This window comes from Tachypleus tridentatus, chromosome 7 (assembly GCF_004210375.1).
Source record: "Tachypleus tridentatus isolate NWPU-2018 chromosome 7, ASM421037v1, whole genome shotgun sequence".
NCBI lineage: Eukaryota > Metazoa > Arthropoda > Merostomata > Xiphosura > Limulidae > Tachypleus > Tachypleus tridentatus.
The window spans coordinates 94217119-94240244 of record NC_134831.1 but is presented as its reverse complement, the minus strand read 5'-3'; the positions used below and the strand labels follow the sequence as shown (position 1 = coordinate 94240244).

General features: G+C 32.1%; 1 protein-coding gene across 1 annotated transcript in view; it reads right to left on the bottom strand.

Annotated features, from left to right (window-relative positions):
* Positions 1–391: 391 nt before the first annotated feature.
* Positions 392–23126, bottom strand: part of LOC143256215 (zinc finger SWIM domain-containing protein 8 homolog) — a 93959-nt gene continuing 71224 nt past the window's right edge. Inside the window, 11 exon segments of the mRNA XM_076513105.1 lie at positions 392–659; positions 662–759; positions 2529–2706; positions 7012–7192; positions 8287–8809; positions 9324–9648; positions 15666–15949; positions 18854–18940; positions 19347–19542; positions 21250–21362; positions 22278–22582. Coding sequence (XP_076369220.1) covers positions 544–659; positions 662–759; positions 2529–2706; positions 7012–7192; positions 8287–8809; positions 9324–9648; positions 15666–15949; positions 18854–18940; positions 19347–19542; positions 21250–21362; positions 22278–22582 — 2406 coding nt within the window. The 3' untranslated portion in view covers positions 392–543.

The window sequence follows — 23126 nt, the reverse complement described above, 5'->3', positions numbered from 1 at the left end:
CCCTGAGAACAAACATAAGTACAAACAACTTATTATAAAGATCCATTGTTCTGTACCAGGATTCCTCTGGATGGAACCTCCAAATATCTGCTTGGTGACACAACAACACAATGTAATTGATTTCTGTGCTTGGAGTAAAAATTTACAGAAACCTGCAACTCAGAACCTTTAGGGCTAACGAGAAGGTTCGAACCACACAAAGCGTATACTCCACAATTACATGGAGGGTGTAAAGTTAGAACAACTTATTATACACAGTTAAAATTTTTTCTTCTTCCTAATAAATTTGAGCATTTGTTGATGATCGCAAAGTGCCTGAGCTGATACATAGATATGGACAGCTACCACGTCTGATTCTGGTGCTAGATACATGATGATGTAACAATTCTATGACTTTCAAAACAACTGGAGAGCCAGGTACTGGACCCTGAAAGCAATACACTTCATGGTGTGGACAAATGAACGTGTTATTCAAAAAAATAATAATAATAAAAGAAAAAAACCTAAACCATACAGTCTTGGTTGTGCTATTGTACTTTATCATCAAATAGCAATGGTAGAAAGAACACTTGAAATTTTCTCCCAGAGTTCTTTTTTGCAGGATTTAAAGCGTCGTAGACTCTGTAACAGTTCTGTAAACTGGGCCATCCCTCCGGGGTGAGTTGGAAGGCCGACCTTGCGTTACGGATAATGTTAACAAACTCCTCATACTCAGCAGGAGTGATGTGGTACATCTTGAAGTGAGTGCAGGCTATAAACCTATAAAACCAGGGACGAATATAGGATTCTCACACTCAGAAAAAACACATATCTTGTTCAAAAATATCACTGTTGAATAGAATTCTTTAATCAAATTACGATGCCTGAGTTTATTATCAAATCATTGGCAAACCATTTCTATAATAAAGTGAAGGCACCTGTTCAAAGGAGTATATGATTACAAATTACATTTGTCATTGCCAGATTAAGAAGGAATGTATGTGAATGTCAAACAGTCTTTCTTCATGCAACAAGAAGTAAAAGTTTCTATAATGAAGGAATAACTGACAACAACTCATGACGATGACAAACCCACTCCAAGTAAAAATGTATTCTCAAGATGGCTGGTAGGGGTATTGAAATTTTAATTAAAATAAAGTACAGAACAAAGTTAACTTGAAGATGACCTAAGAAGATCAAAACGTTGTTCTGTACTTTATTTTAATTAAAGTTTTAATACCCCTACCAGTTGTCTTGAGAATACAGTTAAAACAGAGGTTCAAGATAATATCAAAATAACACATTTATTAACATTTCAGAACTCTATAAGAGCAGAAACAAAAGGTCTAGTTTAATTATAGGATTATATTTAATATATAATTTATACTAATGTCTTATGATGAGTATGATTACTTATAACCATGCTTCAGAAGCTTGTAAAAACATATCAGTAATGGACATAGTGTGGTTGGAATACTACAATTATCCATCCTTCTAAATATCCAAAGTGCCTAAGGGACTAGATATAGAACACAGTGCACTACAAGGGCACTCAGTAGAGCACATATTTCTACCATGCAGTATTTCTCATATTTGGTTCTCAAAAAATTCAAAACAATTGTATGGCAGTCTTTATTAACAGACAGGACAATGACAAATAGTATTCTACATATGTTCATTAAGTTTTATTAAAATTTGAACATTTTTGACTGAGTTATAGAGCAAAAAAAATGGGAAAAAATGTTCTCCATGTCAATGAAACTTTACAATTAATAGATTTAACAAACTATACATACCCAAAATATGCTCTAGGTTACATTACAAAACATGTCTACTAAACCTATCCTGTATGCTACAGGTAGTAGAACAAACCTTGAAACACGTGCACAAATATTGTAGTCTAGTTACAAACATCTTCTACCAGAAACTACTAGAACAAACCATGAATCTTGTATAGATACTGTCATTTTATCCTATATGTTACAAGTACTAGAACAAGCCTCGTAACGTGTGTGCATAGACTCTGTTGTCACGTTACAAACATCTCCTACCAGAAGCTACTTGAACAATAAACTTATTTTAAAATGGATCATCTTTGAAAGTACAATAGAAAAATACTGTCATTAATAATTTCACAATAAGCTTACTCAAATTTCTCAAATCCTTCCACACTGTACTACTGTTACCACTTTAATTTCCCATATAGAAACAATCATAAATTAGCATTGTCACATCATCATTCATGTTCTCTTTGTCAGATATCATGTGGTAAGAGATATCCATGTTAACATGTAATGTTTTCCTCTTTAAGCTTTCCTACTAGTTAATCACATGTTAACACACAAACTTTAGGACCCACGATATGCACATTTACAAGCTTATAATATTAAAACACTTTAAAAAGTCTGATAGAACTATAACTTATGGAACACTTAACAAAATAATTTTTAAGATAATGCTGTTTCTACTGACACCTATAACTGTTTTCACTACCTCATGCTGTTACTTCATAAAATTATCTAAACAGATCCCAAATACATTCCACTCACATTTGCTGACACTTCTGAATGAGTGGGGTGAGTAGGTGAGATCTCAAGCCCTGGGCTAAAGGGGCTGAACTAGACACAGAGAGATAATGAGCTGCCTCCAGTACCAGTTCATGAAGAATAAATGGGCTGGCAACACTGTTGACAGTGCATATACAGAAATCGTGCAGATAGGATGTCCCTGGAAGAAAACACCCAGATATTAAAGAGCAATTTATGAAACATTATATAATCTTAAATGTAAGTCTTATTAATTCATAATAAGCACTGTATTCATTTTACCAATGAACTAAATCTGACAGTTAAAAAAAAGAAACAAAATATTCAATCCTGACTGTCAGTTGGTGAAATATAAAAAAACTTGCCTCAATTAAACAGTTCTTTCAAAGAAGTTAATGGATGTTTACTTTAGACCCTTATGCTATTTTTTATCTTAGTTCTCTATCTGGGATACTCATAAGAGTTATAACCTTTTAAACACAAGTTTTGTAGCTAAAATAAAAACACTACTCAATCCTTCATCAGCTCTGGATGCAGCAGGTTTAGTTTGGATGTCGGTGTTTCCACGCTATTCTTAGCGTTCCTTCAGTCCCTAAAATATGATTTCTTGATTGTTCCAAACAAACAATTTTTTGTTGAAGTATTTTTGCAGAAAAGTATAATCCTTTTAATGATGTATTCAGTTTTTTAAACAAACCTCATTATCTGTTTGATACCAACAAACTTTGTTTTAGGATTTTCCCTTAAATCCAATAATTTCTGTACCTAAAGACTTAGGTTTTTTTTATAGTATTTATTTCAGTTACCAAACATTCCTTAAGTATACCTTCAAACATTTTTTTCTCTGTTAATGACTAATCTCAAAGTTATTTTCATTACGAACTGGCGTTAATCCATTTTTAGGCAGTTCGCTGGTGCCTTTGCAGAATACTAATTTATTAACAAATTTGTACAATAAGTTTTGTTTATACACAGATTTAAACTTCCTTTTATAATAATATAATGATTTTTAACTTTATATTTCAAAAGAGTCTCATAAAAATATTTAACACATCCATGTTATTGGGATGTATATTTCCTAGTGCAGTGAAAGGGCTAAAACAAATTTTGTGACAATGTATAATTGAAAGTTTCACAAACTTATTATTTGCCATCTTTTTGAAGAATGTTTAAATTAGCAAATAATATGATAAAACTAGAAATAAAAGTCCTCTAAATGAGTAGATTACAAAACTGATCCAAACAGCATTTCTTTAATTGCCCCCTCACAGGAATCTTATGATTCATACATAAACTACACAACGGAACATTGTAGCACAAGCTTTTAAACCAAATATTAGTTCATACATGAACTACACAACAGAACATTGTAGCACAAGCTTTTAAACCAAATATTAGTTCATACATGAACTACACAACAGAACATTGTAGCACAAGCTTTTAAACCAAATATTAGTTCATACATGAACTACACAACAGAACATTGTAGCACAAGCTTTTGAACCAAATATTAGTTCTTTTAAACAAAATAATCCAACCTCTTTTCTTATTTTTCTTTCCAACCTTTAAAACGTAAGAACTTTTGTTTTTTTTATACAACTGAAAGGTCTTCCCAGTTCAAGTTTACATATAATTTAAGTTGACTTTAAAGTTGTTCAATCTTTGGTAGCCTGTCTTGAATTTACAAATTCAAGTGTCCTGGTCTGATAATCACATAACAGATGCAGTCCAGTGACGTTTCTACTGAAGTTACTTCATTTGTTACATAATTCTTGTTTTGACCAATATGTTCAGAAACATTTGAATTTATTCTGTACAGTTACAGCTCTATTATATACAATGGTTCAATATATTATCAAATTTATGGTTTTCTAAAATAAATTTTAAAGTTAAGAACTGTTTAAGTTTTTCAATATTTGTAAAAGGTCAAAATAAACTTTCAGGTTTACCTCTGACATTTACTTAATTATGCCAGAAAGCAGTCAAATTTCATGTTTAATGCAACACACATGATCAAAGGAATGTAACAACAAAAGACTAGATTAACTTCATGTTAAACAAATCATTTCTTACATGAAAAAAATATTGCTTAAAGCAATGTATTAAATATTTGGAATATTTGATTTACAAAACATATCTCAACTATTCAAGAAGTATTTGATTGGTTAGGATTTGATCAAATCATTGCACTGAAAGACACGGTTACAGAGACTACAATAAGTTCCTAAAAGAGCAGGTTTATTATATAATGTATCAATTTTCTTTCTGACACTGGCAGTGCACATACTGTGCACAAACAAACTTGACACACTCTCCATTTATCTACCCTTTTCTTACTGATATTCATCGTTAAACTATTTTAGTCCATGGGACCAACTTTGTAACCATATTGTGCTTGTTATACTTTTCATTGTATTACTTTAAAATTAGTATGTGTATGTTTACAAAACTTGGCATATTACCAGTAAACATGACAAGATTTTCACACACAAAATATTATAATTTATTTTATCAAATCTTAAGGTTTATTAAACCATGTTTTTCTCATGTTTATTACTGTTTCATCTTAACTATTCAACATGCAAAGTTATTTTAAGTAAATCTTAAGGTTTATTAAACCATGTTTTTCTCATGTTTATTATTGTTTCATCTTGAGTATCCAACATGCAAAGTTATCTTAAGTAAATCTTAAGGTTTATTAAACCATGTTTTTCTCATGCTTTTTATTGTTTCATCTTGACTATCCAACATGCAAAGTTATCTTAAGAACAACATGGTTTAATAAACCTTAAGATTTACTTAAAATAACTTTGCATATTTATAATTGTTTCATCTTGACTATCCAACATGCGGATTAACTTCCAGTTTAAGATTAAAAATAGTTTTATGCATCAGATAAGTTTCAAATTGCACATGTGAATTATCAAGCTTTTTGTTTTTTAGAGAAACTATATATTTGTTATTTTTTCTATCAACTGGGAATCTAGACAAACGTGGTACATTTTGACCTATCCTGTAACCACCATAAAAAATAAGGAAGAAATCTATGCTATTTTTCCTTTCTATAATGACTATGGATAATAACAAAAGCTCAAATGTATACCCTAAATAGCTTAAATATCATAACACACATACACACACACATATACATATTTATTATTTTTATTACACCGACCTTTCACCCACTAGAGGGTATGATAGAAGTTATAATGATGTGATACACATACACTCATGTTACTCTATCCAAGAATATAAAAGTGACCTTTAGTCTTTATAAAGTGACCTGTCTTGGATGTGTTTGAATGGACTAGTATTTTAGTAAAATACACTTACATTTTAAGTTATAATACCGTATATATATACATTATTACTATTTACAAATAAGGTGTTAAACTTATTTTTACAGAAGAGGAAATAAAGAAGTGAAGCAAACAATCAACTCTTCCAGTTATGACCTTGGTACTCAGTTTCTAAGCCTTAAGAAATTTCACACAAAGGATGTGAAATGAAATCAATATTTTAGGTTTACTGAATACATTTAAATGATCACAAAATAACAAAGTGCTATAACAGTACCACAGGAACCTATTATAAGTTATCAAGTTTATTAATGGAACTGTGTGTGGGTCAAAAAGAAAAGAAATTTCTAACAGGTTAAAGACTCAACTTACCAGCAAGAAGGTGTGCCTCAAGAGAAAGAAATGACAGTTATATTTGAAAATGGTTGGGAAAAACCACTTGTGGAACATTCTGAGCTTTTGATCGGTTATTAACATGTTATATATAAAATTAAGTGTATATATAAGGAACCATTTCCATAAACTAAAGGAGGTAAGCAAGAGGCCACTGTTTGATTCACTACATCAGAGATATCTCATCATATAGAAAAGACAAGAAGTTCTCATTTTATATTCTAGCTTTTAAATATTGGTAATTTAAGTTTCTAATTCATATAAAACTATAGACTTTGTATTTTGACTTCACAAACATGTAATTTGAACCAATGCTGCATTCAATATACCATATGATTCACAAAAAATAATGGTTAGGTTTTTTTTAAATTTACCTTTCAACTGAGAAATTAAATAGTGTATAATAAGAAGTTTTGAGCTATAATCTACAGTTTGATACCAAAGTTAATAACATAAATTCATAAAATAATAGTTTAATAAAATGTTTTAAATATAAGTCAAAAATGTTATGACATGGCCTTTGACCCATGACCTGTAACAATAAGGTTAATACTGCCCAATAGCCACAAACAGTAACATTATATTAATAGCCTTCTGCCAGGTTCAAATGCTCACCTCCATCTATTTCTGTACTTACATACTCACAAGAAAAGCAAAACTACAAACAGACTTCTGATGATCTACATTCTAACCTCTTTCATTCATGGTACTTATAAGAACAATACAAATGCATCTTTCTGTATGATATACAGTTTTAGGTACTTTAACAGACTACATCAATAACTCTTACTAACCTAATTTTTTAGCAACTCCAAGAAGCCACTTAACATCTTCACCGTAAGGTGGGGTACGAGCATATTTAGCCTGCGGCCTGTCATCGTGTACTCTGCGTGCCAAGGTTTCCATGGCTAACATTCCCACACGATATGCTGCTAACAAGTAGTTCAGTTGTCGCTGTGAGATGGAGTTATTAACCTAAGATTAAAATTATAAGTAATTTTATATATCCAGTTACAAGATTCAACATCATACGGAAAAATATTTGAAAACAAAACACAATTACTAAGGTAATTAAAGAAACTTTTCAGAGCACCTGGAAACTATACTAAGGCTTCACCATTAACTTTAGTTCTATTATTTAGTTCCAAATGTTATATAATACTGAGACTCATGGTGTAACTTTAAGATGGGTAAATGTGTAAACTCACACTTAACAAAATGTCTACCACACAATTATGCTACATATAAATGGCTTCTATGCCTAGGGTAAAACATGTTTTCACACATTAACATTTAACATGGAAGCTATGTAAGATAAACAGTTCAATCCATTATTTAACTGACCACTTGTTAAATCAGACAAGTGGCTGGCATCAGACACATTATCTAAATATTGTGTTTCACTAATTATCTTCACCTGTATACATAGTAAGTGGAAAGAGACGATACTATCTTACTATAATAGAGTTTGAAATGTATACGTTCAAAATTCAGTTTTTGGAAACAACTGCACCAATCATAACTGGGTAATATTTTTATAACCAGGCAGTACTTTTATAGCTGAGCAATAAATAAAACTGGAATTTCCACAAAAGAGACATGTTTCAAATTTAATAGTAAAAACTACAATAAAGATATATGTTTTAAACATAAAACAATCAAAAACAAACTTAAAAAAATATTTTGTTAGTTTAGCAAAAAATATGACAAGTGTTACAATAAAAAATGCATGGCACTTTCATAAATAATTGTACATAGAAAGATATACTTCAATATAATTTACTCTGTGATGTAATGCAGTAATGATAGCTCATTTTCAAATTAAAATTCCAATAAAATCATATTTCTCATAGATGGTTAACATTATTGAATGCTAAGTAAGAGTACATTGTTGTAGAACAGTCAGATAATTCCAGAAAAGGCCACAGGCCCTGTAGCCTTCTGCAGGAACTAGTAGTTATACCTGCCTGGAGGGTAGAAACTTCTGCTAGTATTCGTAACAGAAAATGACTGCATTTGCCAAACAGCTAGGTAAATCCAGGACTTTCAGAACATTCTATACAACTTACCTGAGTTTGATGAGATGAAGAGGGGCTGGGATTCATTGGCAGGATTGATCGTGATTGAGCCACGGCTGTCTGAGTCACTGGCACACCTAACAACTGTCCAGAGTAAAGTGAATTATGCCGATAGTGAATTGACCCTGTCACTGTGGATGTGTAGGCTGATGGGTAGTACGAGGCACTTGCCAATGCTGGATAGGTGTATGTGGGTGGAGGGGGTAGATAAGCAGGGTGAATGGGTACATGACTATGATGAAATGGTGTGGGAACACCTTGAAGATATCCATATGGGGGTGCAGGGTAGGGAATAGGATATGAAACAGGTTGAGGAAACACTTGAACTGTAGGAGTGGTTGTGACCAACCCTTCAACGTGACAGGTAGCCATCATGGGTAGAGGATCAGCACTTGACACCACTGGAGTTCTGTAACGTTCTGTGTTAGAATTTCCTATGTGTACATCAGGACGTACACATGGTTCTGAGTTGTGCACCTGCTGCCCTTGTAGAGTTTCTTCATACAGTTCGTACCTGATCAGAAGAATATTTTTTCAATCATTCTTGGCAAAGGAATAAATATCAGTTGAACAATATAAACATATCATAAAAAAACTGTTGTGAAAAACACTAAGAACTTACATTTAAAAATCTTGTCTTTATATATTAATAACAATATTTGTGCCAGATATTGTTTTTGTTTTAATTCTTTGCCTGGCAGCTTTGACTTTGGTAATATTCAAACTGAGGTCTTCGATCTCCATTCTTGAATAAAAATGTAGATTTGCAACATTAAGAGACAATAACAAGTAATTAAAATTTAAAATGTGTATTTTAAAAGTGGTAATTGGATGTAAATGACCATGACCTTTTGATTAATATATCTGTTTTACTCATCAGTTTACAAATCCACAAGATTTACAGTAATGAAAGTGCTCCACTACAAATGTTTTTATGAATTACAACAACTTTATGTTGGTAAAATAACATACAACTGTTGTTTTAAACGATTTATTGTTGATCAAGCCACCTATAAGGTGATATTTACCATCTATGGGCAACATCAAACAACACTTCAGGATACACCCCTCCTCCTTTAGATGCAGACTCGACAGCAAGACATGCACGCTCCAACATTACACTGTGCTGTTCCTTACACTGGATGAGGGCACGTTGAATTTCGTTTGGATTAAGAGCATGAGCGTGGGGAAGGCATGAGAGTGCTAAATCTGATGCAGCCTTGACCATTGCAGAATCTCTCACCCTAGATGCTCGATCAGCAAGAGTAGCTACTTCAGGAGGAGTCAAGTACCCTTCCCATGAGTCAATAAGAATGTCTTTGACAGCTGCACTGCCAATCTCCATAGCTTGACCTAATACGTTGGAGATTTAATATTAATTTAGTCCATTTTTTATATCATACTTAACATTTATAGAAAAATACTGTTATAAATGTAAAAAAAAAACTTAAATAATCTTTCTATAAAAGATTACCAGTTTCTCAAACCTCGTATAACCTGGTAGTTTTCAAATAATACTGTTTAATTAAGAATGTCACATCTGTACTCCTAAGAAGAACCTTATATTGTTTGTACACACAGAGTAGGGTATAAACAATCAGGGAAATCAGCATAGGCTTAAATCTAACAAATACTCTAAAAAAAACATTGCTTGCAAACAGAGGAGATACAACACAAATATTTTTAAAAAAGTGACACTTAAATAAAAACAAACAAGTAGGTACTGAAATAAACAATATATTTTTTTCTCTTACAGAATATATACGTATATATACACATCACAGATTTAAAAAACATTCACATCTAACACTGTACAGTAGACTGAGTTTAATATTAAAAAATATCCACATTTACAGCACATACAATTTAAGGAAAGTTGATTGAACAAAATTATTTTACAATGAAATATGTTCAATCCAAGCAATATTTACTTAGTGACTACTGTAGCTAGGTGTACTTGTGTACTATGTGTCAACAGTAAATAAAACCAAGCTTAAGAGTAAAAAATCATTTTAATTTCTTGTTTGTTAAGTTCATATGTCATGCTGTGTAGTAGCCTATAGTGTGCATAATACTTTTCACAATCCATGGCATGTGCATGTTTTACCAATATCAAGACAGTATAAATTGCAACATTAAGTATCCCTTAGGTGATGTCATTTTAGTGTCTACTAACTGAAAGACAGACAATACACTACTGTTAAGTGACAGGAGTGGTTAAAGTAAGTGACCCCTGCAGATGGACTTCAGTCCCCCTTTCAGTGAAACTATGACAAATGAATTACAATAGCTGAATGTTGATAGCAGTTTGTTCAATATTCTGTAGGTAAAGTAGTATAGACAGTCTCCAATGGTGCCAACATATGTTACAAAAATGGAAAAAAAACTGTTAACCTTTATTCACCTCCATGTTTTGCCTCATGGTTCTTTCAAAATGTTGATATTCTAGTGGTCTTTGAAGTATTCTAAGTAGTAGCTGTTGGTTGTACTATTTTTATCACTGCATGTTAATATTTTGGAAAAGCTGTGATGCAAAATGTTAAAGTTTTTTTTCCTGGTAATTGGTGTTACCTTTTTCTTTCAAAGATACATTATGAAGATATATTTCATAAATTACCACTCATACTTTTTGTAAAAATAATACTTGAAGTAGTTTCAAACCTGTTGTCAATAAAGTTTCCTGAATGATACCAAAGTCCTATAATAACTTGTTACACAAATGGTCAAGTGGTTCACCAATACCTGGCTTATTACTGGGAAAATACTGAACCAAATTATAAACTGAAATGCAACAGAATTTTACATAAATTGATAAAAAAAAAATTCATTTTACCAATTTAATCCCATTAACATCATAACAGCTGCTGTCAAACAATCTGCTAATGTAAACTGTGCCAATTATATTCCCCAGCAAGCCTCATGAGCTATTGGATGAACAGCTTTGTTAGAACCAGACAAAGCCTATGTAGTGTGGTTGACATTATAACACATTTTCCTTCATTTTCACCTAGAAGCTCTTATCAATAATTATAAAACAGTAGCCAGTTTTAGGTTTAACAAATTCACATAATTTTTATACTTTTTAAATTTATCAGATGTAACATGTTTAAACGTTTGTTGCGAGACAATGTTTTTAAAACTAATAAATATTTTCTTTTCTTTAACAATTAATTTTTTTTTATGAAGAGTAAGTGCAGTTCATTTAACCAGTTACTTTCAATAACTTAATAGATACTTCATTCTGCCAACTGCAAAACTTATAAATTGCAGGAAACACAACAAAAACAAAGCTTTATTGGTGACCTTTGATTTTGGTTAAAAACAAGTTTTCTTTCAACACCAAATAAGCTATTTTACTTATTTACATTAAAATAACATGATAAACTCAACAGTTATGATGTTACAAAAACATGTAGGTTCAAGAACTCTTGATAGAAATGAATAAAAACCCTAAAACCCAAGTGCTTTCAAAAGGTAGATTTTTTTCTCGAGCAGGAAAATGAAGAAGAAAGATCCACCTTTTAAAAACACTCAAGTTTTATTCATTTCTATAATAAAGTTAACAATAATATTTAATCAATAAGGATTTTACACATCTGAATATTCTGTCATCATTTACCTCACTAACTTTATCTGGTGCTTTGTGATAATAAAATTTTTAAACTGATATAATATAACATTAAAACATTATAAGGAATGAAAACAATGTATAAAAACCTTAATCTGAGATTTATAGTTTGTTTCTAAATCTTTTAAACTTTCCATTATATTCTTTGTTCAGCTAGACACTTCTCACAAAATGAATTACAACTCATATTAAGTTACTTACTCTATAGAAACATAAGGAGTTTATAAGCTGCTCTACCCAATTAAATTTAAACTGTAGCTATTTTCAAACTTGTACTTCAACAGTGATCACATGCTGTGACATAATGACGATTGGAAATAATGACTCAAAATAAAGAAAGAAAATTATGAAAGAAACCTATCATGGCTGCTAAGTTATGTTCTTAATGGATCACTGTTTCTTAGTACTCATCCGTTGGAATGGGGAGATAAATTCTAGAAAAATCTAAGCAAAGTTTTAGAAGCTTCAGAGAAGTTTATTTAATTTTGTGTCTGTATGCAAATTATACCAATTAAAAATGAGATACCAAATGACAAATTATCAGCTCTAAAATATTTTTGAAATAAAAACTACCAAAATAAATGAATTTTTTTCTGTAATTTGAAAAGGTGATTATAACTAGTCATGAATTGTTAATATAATACCAATAATGAAACTGTCAGAAAAGAGAAAAGAATAGGTCCCACAATACATCAAAACTGATGGGAAATGCATTTCTTCTAAGATCAACCTTCCTTTTTTGTCAGTTTACTACCAAAAGCAAAGATAACTAAAATCTCAAGCCTAATATCAGTGAGAAAAACCTGCAACCAATAAAGATTTGTGAAATAAGATATGCAGTCTAATAAGATGTGTTTTTTTTTTTTAAGAATATTAGACCTACTGGTTTTATTGCTTTACTATTAGACCTACTGGTTTTACTGCTTTACTATTAGACCTACTGGTTTTACTGCTTTACTATTAGACCTACTGGTTTTATTGCTTTACTATTAGACCTACTGGTTTTATTGCTTTACTATTAGACCTACTGGTTTTATTGCTTTACTATTAGACCTACTGGTTTTATTGCTTTACTATTAGACCTACTGGTTTTATTGCTTTACTATTAGACCTACTGGTTTTATTGCTTTACTATTAGACCTACTGGTTTTATTGCTTTACTTTGGACACTTATTATCAACAAATGTTTTAGACACAAATGAAATTTGGGAAGTTTGAGATGAAGAAAAGTATTTTTAATCTTAACCTAAAAATTACTTTGCACATGGATTAATCAAACAGATAATTGATATATTCAAGGACAAATCTTTTTTGTTGTTTAAAATATTTCATTAAAAATATTATTTTTTGTATGCAAAAGACTTGTAATGTTTACTTAAAAACTCCTAAAAATTTCATGAATATACACATGCACACTATATTAAGTTAGTAATATCAAATCTATGAAATCTTTTTTTACAAGTACAAAAATGTCACATGGTTGGTCAAATTGACAGAGCCTATGTACAGAGAGAGTTAATATGGTTGTTTACTGTACTAAAGTATCTGTCTCTATAGTTTTTGTAATTTGATCCTAATATGGACCAACAAAGGCATGGTATTGCACCTTCACTATCTTTATTACAAGTTTTTCAACATTAAAAATCACATTAGATATTTATATGTACACAATCTGTTGGATGTAAAAATAGAGAAATAAAAATATGTTTATATTAATTTTAGTAGTCTTAGATAACTTTTTCATTGCACCATTTCTTTCAACAAAATGGCACTAGTGCTCACATATAAGTTTGTGTAAGTTACATTTTCTTTATCTTATTATAAATCATTAATTGACCAAACAAATCAAATACATGTTTCAAAAGATAAAACAGATATCTCCTGTGTCTCTAGTGTCCTTGTTTCAGATTTTGTGATCTTTGCAAATTGTTTATAAAAATACAGAGTTAGCATAACATCATATACTAGCAATTAATGGACTATTCCAGTTTATTAGGTCAAGCTTAGCACTGAATTATACCAGTACATATTGGAGATATCAAACTGATTTGTAGTACATACTAATAAATATTCAGTGTACTTTACAAATGAGTGTATTTCTACATTTCATAATTATAAATAAGAGTACAGAAATCTTTCCTAAACTTTTAATATCATTGAGAAAAATATATACAGAACAGTTAATATTTCTGAACAAGAGGGTCTTTTTTCAACTTAAATACAGTTGTTAGTTGGTAGTCCAGTTTGTGTAATAATTGTTTGGTCCAAAACATGTACTAGCAAAGTTTAATAGTTTTGAACTTTCAAAGCTTTGTGCTAATTTTTACAATAAAAAAAATCACACAATAATTTTTTCCAATATAATGTTTGATATTCCTGCAATCTTAAATCCAAATCTACTCAAATGGAATCTGCAATTGCCATCCCTAATGTGGAAGTGATAGATTAGAAGGAAGGCAACTAGTTACATCATTCACAACCAACTATAATCAAATAGGAGAATTAACTATCACATTATAATGCTCTCAAAGCGCTCAAATTAAAACTTACTAGATTGTGAGTTCAGAACCTTAACCACCAGACCAGGGCAACCCCTTCCCCCACAAAAAACAAATTAGACCGTCGTTATGCAAAAAATTTCACACACACACAGAGCAGTGCATAAATATATTCATTAGGCTAAGGAAATTAGTAAGTTTTTGATTTCACAGGTTTGGTAAACATTTTACCTAGTTCTGTTAAGAAAAATTAAAAATACACAGAAATACATCACTCATCATTTGAAATTATCCAAGTAATCTTAGAAAAATACTTTTATAAATCCATACAGTTTATGAGACCAATATATCAGTACACTTATTATTTAAAGTTTTCATCTGCTATTAGGCTTAATGGTGTGGTTTGCTCCATGCAGAATGTTGAAAACTTTTCATAAAGGTCTACTTAACAGTACAAAAGTAATCATAACTATGTGGATTCAGTAACTTAAGGTATTTTACCTCTGACAACAATAAAACATCAACCAATATTCACTACTAAACCAGCTGTCATTTATTAAATCAACTGTCATGTTGTAAATTCATTATACGATACCTCTATCAATTAGAAACTGAAGTTTTATGTTAAAATTAGTCTTCTTATTTATGCCAAAGATGATATCTTCAATTTCACTTTTCATAAGTTAATTTAGGTCACAATATGGCAAATTAAAAATAACTTAAAAAGACCATACATATTTTAAAATAAGTTCTATCTTAATCATTATGATGAAATCACTCAGCACTTGTAAATCAGGTTAGGGTTAACTGTCCTACCTTACTGAGGTAGATCCTAAACAGTCTGAGATCAATTTTAGGAAACACAGGGCACGTTACCCAGGTTAGGGGTAATTACGCTACTTGCACGGGGTAAATGATAGCAAATACAAAGCACATGTCAACCAGAGTTGATTGTTCTACTTAACTGTGTAGTAAACAATGTTTAATATACAAATGATGCGAGTTTTTGTCAATAAACAAAGTGAATATATACCAATGAACATAAAAACACACACACAAAATGGTAGAAATAATAAGAGAAAAAATTAAATAGAAAAAGAAGGAATTTCTTAAATTATCACATATTTAGTAACAAGCTAAATTTAAGGATACACATTTCATATAATTAATGTTACATTTTAAAATTACACAATCACTGAAAAAAATGCATCAAGAATTTACAACAGACGAACATTAAAAAGCACCTGTGATCCATGAAACATGTGAAGAGTAGGTACGAGACAGCCAGTTAGGAGAAACAGCGTTGTGCAGTTTCAGAGCGTAGAGGCCAATCTGGAAAGCACACATGTGAAGTGCACGGTGCGGACCTCTGTGGTTCTGACCCGCAGACGGCTGTGTAAACAGGACAGCTGTACTACTGTTTCCTCCAGCCTTCGTAAGCACAGTCTTAGCCAGTTCAAACATAAAATGTGCTGATGCTTCGCTCGGCTGGTTTGGAACACTGGGATATGCCCGCTTACCTTTGAACCTGTGCACAGAAAACTAGTGTATCTTTCAAAACATGTAAAAAAAACCCAACGAAACAGCAGACATTATGTGAATAATAAAATATTAAACACTTGTGTATTTAGAGAAGTAGGAGCATTATAACTTGAGAAATGAAATGTGTATTTTAAACTTATCTCACAACTTGTAAAAATCTTTGTATTAAACTTCTTAAAACTTACAACATTCCATAAAATATCATAATAGAACATTACTCATCAATCAAGTAACAGGATGATTTTGTAAAATGTTAGAAAAAGAAGGTTAATTTAACTTATAAGCTTGTATTCAACCATCATAAAATGATAAGGAAAGTACTGGCAAATCATAGTCATACACAGTCTGTTGTCTGACAATGTAACAGTTTACCTTGATCATCAAGTATTGTGTTGTAACATGTAACAGTTTACCTTGATCATCAAGTATTGTGTTGTAACATGTAACAGTTTACCTTGATCATCAAGTATTGTGTTGTAACATGTAACAGTTTACCCAGGTCATCAAGTACTGTGTTGTCAGATGTAACATGTAACAGTTTACCCAGGTCATCAAGTACTGTGTTGTCAGATGTAACATGTAACAGTTTACCTTGATCATCAAGTACTGTGTTGTCAGATGTAACATGCAACAGTTCACCCAGGTCATCAAGTACCAGATGTATGCAACAGTTCACCCAGGTGTGTCAGATGTAACATGCAACAGTTCACCCAGGTCATCAAGTACCGTGTTGTCAGATGTAACATGCAACAGTTCACCCAGGTCATCAAGTACCGTGTTGTCAGATGTAACATGCAACAGTTCACCCAGGTCATCAAGTACCGTGTTGTCAGATGTAACATGCAACAGTTCACCCAGGTCATCAAGTACCGTGTTGTCAGATGTAACATGCAACAGTTCACCCAGGTCATCAAGTACCGTGTGTTGTCAGATGTAACATGTAACAGTTCACCCAGGTCATCAAGTACCGTGTTGTCAGATGTAACATGCAACAGTTCACCCAGGTCATCAAGTACCGTGTTGTCAGATGTAACATGCAACAGTTCACCCAGGTCATCAAGTACCGTGTTGTCAGATGTAACATGCAACAGTTCACCCAGGTCATCAAGTACCGTGTTGTCAGATGTAACATGCAACAGTTCACCCAGGTCATCAAGTACCGTGTTGTCAGATGTAACATGCAACAGTTCACCCAGGTCATCAAGTACCGTGTTGTCAGATGTAACATGCAACAGTTCACCCAGGTCATCAAGTACCGTGTTGTCAGATGTAACATGCAACAGTTCACCCAGGTCATCAAGTACCGTGTTGTCAGATGTAACATGCAACAGTTCACCCAGGTCATCAAGTACCGTGTTGTCAGATGTAACATGCAACAGTTCACCCAGGTCATCAAGTACCGTGTTGTCAGATGTAACATGCAACAGTTCACCCAGGTCATCAAGTACCGTGTTGTCAGATGTAACATGCAACAGTTCACCCAGGTCATCAAGTACCGTGTTGTCAGATGTAACATGCAACAGTTCACCCAGGTCATCAAGTACCGTGTTGTCAGATGTAACATGCAACAGTTCACCCAGGTCATCAAGTACCGTGTTGTCAGATGTAACATGCAACAGTTCACCCAGGTCATCAAGTACCGTGTTGTCAGATGTAACATGCAACAGTTCACCCAGGTCATCAAGTACCGTGTTTGTCAGATGTAACATGCAACAGTTCACCCAGGTCATCAAGTACCGTGTTGTCAGATGTAACATGCAACAGTTCACCCAGGTCATCAAGTACCGTGTTGTCAGATGTAACATGCAACAGTTCACCCAGGTCATCAAGTACCGTGTTGTCAGATGTAACATGCAACAGTTTACCCAGGTCATCAAGTACCGTGTTGTCAGATGTAACATGTAACAGTTTACCTTGATCATCAAGTACCGTGTTGTCAGATGTGGTATGTAAAATGTAACAGTTTACCCAGGTCATCAAGTACTGTGTTGTCAGATGTGGTATGTAAAATGTAACAGTTTAGCCAGGTCATCGAGTACTGTTTTGTCAGATGTGGTTTGTAAAATGTAACAGTTTAGCCAGGTCATCGAGTACTGTTTTGTCAGATGTGGTATGTAAAATGTAACAGTTTACCCAGGTCATCGAGTACTGTGTTGTCAGATGTAACATGTAACAGTTTACCTTGATCATCAAGTACTGTGTTGTCAGATGTGGTATGTAAAATGTAACAGTTTACCCAGGTCATCGAGTACTGTGTTGTCAGATGTGGTATGTAAAATGTAACAGTTTACCCAGGTCATCAAGTACTGTGTTGTCAGATGTGTTATGTAAAATGTAACAGTTTACCCAGGTCATCAAGTACTGTGTTGTCAGATGTGTTATGTAAAATGTAACAGTTTACCCAGGTCATCAAGTACTGTGTTGTCAGATGTGTTATGTAAAATGTACTTTTAGTGTTTTGTACCTCAAGATATACCTACATATTTTATATTTTTATATCAACATAAAACAAAGTGTAAGAAAATTTCATTGGAATTGAAAGTGTGTGAATTCAGAATTATAATGGTTTTCACATGTGTTTTTAATTAAGTGGTAACGTCTACTAAGGAAATATTAAAGAATTTATCATAACAAACATTCTAAGTTCATTAATGCCTCACAAAGCCTGTAACTCTTGTCATTAACAGTTCTTTAATTATTGTTTATCTTTACATTAAAAAAACAACTACAGAAGAAACATTCTCAAGTCTCTTCTTTTATCCCAGTCAGATTCAAACAAAGATGCCTCTTTGTCTATCCCTACTTATATATATTTGTAGAAAAGATGGAAAAAGCAAGACGGATTAGAAAATTACATCAAGTTGGTACAGTACAACACAAACATGATTACCTGGTAGGTTTTACTGTTCCAGAGACATGTCGCACTACATTGTCACCAGCGGAAAAAACTGATCCACAGCGAGTAGTTTGAGGTGGACTGGATTAAGACAATGAACAGAAAATGTGAAAGTGTTACTGTCTGTTTCATATTACTTTCAAAATCTACAAATTCACCCTAGTCAAACTTGACATAGTTTACGTAGCACAGAACTTTTAATTTATCTACCTGTCTCTAAAAACTTACTGGAAAATATTCAACATATATTTAATTCATTCATTTTTCTATATTAACCAGAGTTCAATACAGACAGTATGTGTTTCTTGACATTTGGAATCACTGTTTTTCACACAATTTAGTTTCTCCATAACCTTCTCCGATTAACATTTTTTTCTTTATATTTACTTTGGAACATTTCTGAAATAACAGTCAGTAAGTTACTGGTTTAACAGGTAGATAGTTGCATGTTACAGAGCAACAAAACACTAAATAAATTCATCCTTACCTTTCGGAGTCTCGACTTTTGTTCCGAACTGCCTTATCCCCAGAAGAACTGGAGACAAAGGAGTTGCTACTTTTACCACTGCTTCCACTGTCACTTCCAGGCCCTCCAGATTTGATCCGGCTGCTACGTCTTCCAACAGCCGGGGAGTTGTCACTTGACGTTGTCTCAGGAGCACTGCTATCTATGCTGGCCATGCCTAGTAAGAAATATTTATTAAACAAATCTTTGAAAATATATTTTGAGTAATTACACCTAAATAAAAAGGTCAGGTAACATATTACTGGCATTGTTGAACAAAACATAAACTTAATACAGTTTCAAATGTATAATTAAAGATTTATTCAACTGGAAGATTATACATTACCTGAAGAATCTTAAATTCTAACCACTGATTTTCGTTTCTGTTTGAGGAAAAATGTTTTGACCTGCTAAAATGAATCTTATTCAAACCTGATGAAAACTAACTATTTTATTAAAGCAAAACCCTTTGATAATTCCTTGCCAATATTGTATACCATTTCTTATGCAATTTATAAAGGTAAGTTTTTTCTGTGTCTTTTACTTCCTTTCATATTCTATATTATTACTTACATTTTAGTAAACAGTAAGCGACATCTTAACATTACTTTATTTGCTGCATGGGTGAAAACCTCCTTCTAACATTTTATGTACAAATGTGTTAAGATGAACTAACTCTAGACTGTCAAACATTTGCTTAAAAACATTTTTCATGTCAGTAATGACACTTGCTTACGCCAAGAAAAACAGAAATACATGTATTTAGAAATCCAAATACAGTTAGTTTTTTATGATTGTTTTGACAATGGTATATGACACTTACAAACATTTCCTCAGTACACATCAAAGTGGATCTCAACTGTATACTTTATTAGCTACCATCTACACTGGTGTCAGGAGTATATACAGCAACAGTCTTAAAGTTATTTTTAAGTGAGTGAAGCATCAAGTCATGTAAACATTTCACGTACAAGATGCTTATGTCACAATAATCATTCATTCTCAGTCTGATATGAAGCTGAAAAATATTTCTTCAAGTGAAATGAAGAATTTAAGATAGTAGAGCTTTCTGAACACTGAGGCAGACATACAACAAACCAAGCTGAACACAAGAATTTTATAGAAGCCGATACATTTGAAATGTAACTAATCAGGTGAAAGGTTAGCACTTACAAAATTCTCGATGAATTCAAAGTTCAAAGTGACGTGGACATTTATTTAGTTGATTATTCAGAAAACCTTCATGTGGTTATGGTATGTACCTTGTTTACATGTATTCTAAAGAGTTCTCTATAAACACCAGTTTAAAACTGCTCTACATGCTACCTCTGATGATAAAAAACTTGAACTAGTGACAATTACTTTGAGAAAGCAATTTTTCTCTTTCATGTTTTCAAAATTGTAATTCTTTAAGAATATGTAATAATTTATTTTTTCTTTAACCTACTGTTAAATAACAACAAATTACAGCAGATATTTAGTCACATATATTTCATTAGTACTTTTTTGAATGATACATAAAAGAGGCGTCACATGACGTCAGCCATTATCTTTAAAGAAAATAAAGCCCATTCTTTGCTGGCTGTATATTAACAAAATTTTAAGCAACACAAATTAGAAAATTATGAAGACTTCATAATTATGTTTATTTTCATTGTTTTGAATATTAAATGAAGAAAAGAGAACAATTAACTCAGACATACGACTTTCCGAGTTATTATCTACTGTGAAATAGCAGTTGATGTTACATATGACACGAGACATAAGTTCTAGTACAACAAGAAATCAAAGTTGTGCAAAGAATAAAAACAGTAAAATTACCTCTTTCTTTTTCATTTAATTTACAATCTTAAAAGTATTGAATATTATCTGATACAAGTCATACCTGCTGAATGGTTTTTACTAGTATGTAAATTGGTACAGCGAAACTTTGTCTCCCAAGTCTTGTAGCTTACTTCCAACCCTGAGCTAGAGGCATCTTCACTTTCAACATGTAAACTAAAATATCTTTTATTATTACTTTTTAAAAGTACATCAAGAAACAACAATGAAGTTTTGTGATCACTATTTAAGCTTAATGTAATAAATAATCATCAATATTGAATGACTTGTGTAGAGAACTGTTTACTTCAATAAATATTCTTTAACTGATGGATTCAGCAGTCAACATACAACTAAAAAAAGAATGTACCACTCGATTCAGCAGTCAATATTTGACTCTAGATAGAATGTACCACTCGATTCAGCAGTCAATGTTCGACTCTTAATAGAATGTACCACTCGATTCAGCAGTCAATGTTTGACTCTAAATAGAATGCACCACATGATTCAGCAGTCAATGTTCGACTCTAATTAGAATGTACCACTCGATTCAGCAGTCAATGTTCGACTCTAATTAGAATGTACCACTCGATTCAGCAGTCAATGTTTGACTCTAATTAGAATGTACCACATGATTCAGCAGTCAATGTTCGACTCTAAATAGAATGCACCACATGATTCAGCAGTCAATGTTCGACTCTAATTAGAATGTACCACTCGATTCAGCAGTCAATGTTCGACTCTAAACAGAATGTACCACTCGATTCAGCAGTCAATGTTTGACTCGAAACATAATGTACCAAGTTGTTTTGCAAATAATACACAACAGACCATACACTGTAAAGATTAGATAAAAAGTTTGAAAACCTATTAAGTTTTAAATATTCTATTCTCACACACACAGTCAAGCCATGCAAGGAGTTATCACGTTCATAATACACATACAATATCATAAAATAACTATTAAGTAACAAAATGTTTAACTAACTTATTGCTATCTTATAAATGTTTGAAAAATGGTATTTCTATACATTCTTAGAAATAAACTAAGTGTATGCTTTTCTTAAATAAATCCATAAAACAACATCGTACCGATTTCTGTGATGGTGAGACTCCTTTGAACGAGCTCCATTAGTTTTATGTAAAGTTTTTTGAAAATCAAGACTGATAGTCTTTTTGCGACATTCACCACTTTGTATTTTTTGTTCATTTCCAGCAGCATCACAAGATTGTTTCTCATCACCTTTACTAGAGGAAGGTGTAGTTCCTCTCTCGGCCAACTGAGACCCACAGTGTGTGACACTGTTTTCTAACGGAGGTGACTGCGAACAGCTGGCACTCTGTGTCTGATTTCTATGGTTTTCTGGAACCTCCTTGTCCAGTAGTTTGTTCATAATCTAATAAGAAAGTTCCTTGAGATTCAAAAAGGGTTTACACTTTAATACCAGTTAAATATATTTATACAAATGAACTGAACATCACTGTACAATAATGTACAGTATCATTTTGAAAACATTACAATTAGGGATACATATCTCATCAGAGTAGTCTAGATACAGAAGTTTAACCAATAGTTTGTTACAAAGTTTGACAGACTTGTCTGTAATTTATTATCTATAGTATAAACAGTTTTATTTAAGTGCGTCACACCTTACAATTTTTTTAAATTCTCAGGTTTGATCAATTAAATATCAGCTGACAAGAGAAGTAAAATAAAAAAAACTTAATATCTGTCTATTTTGTTATTGTTAATGTGTTATATTACTTTGAATGTAATGTTTCTGATAAAAGATACAACGACAACTTGTACTATTCAACACTACCCTTCCTTTATTGTATCATTAATTTTCTGCAAAATTAATTTATTAGAAATTCAGGTTTTTGCTATAAAAGTGACTCATAATGTTTTCTAAGAGTTTGCTAACTTTGGTAAAGAGTATA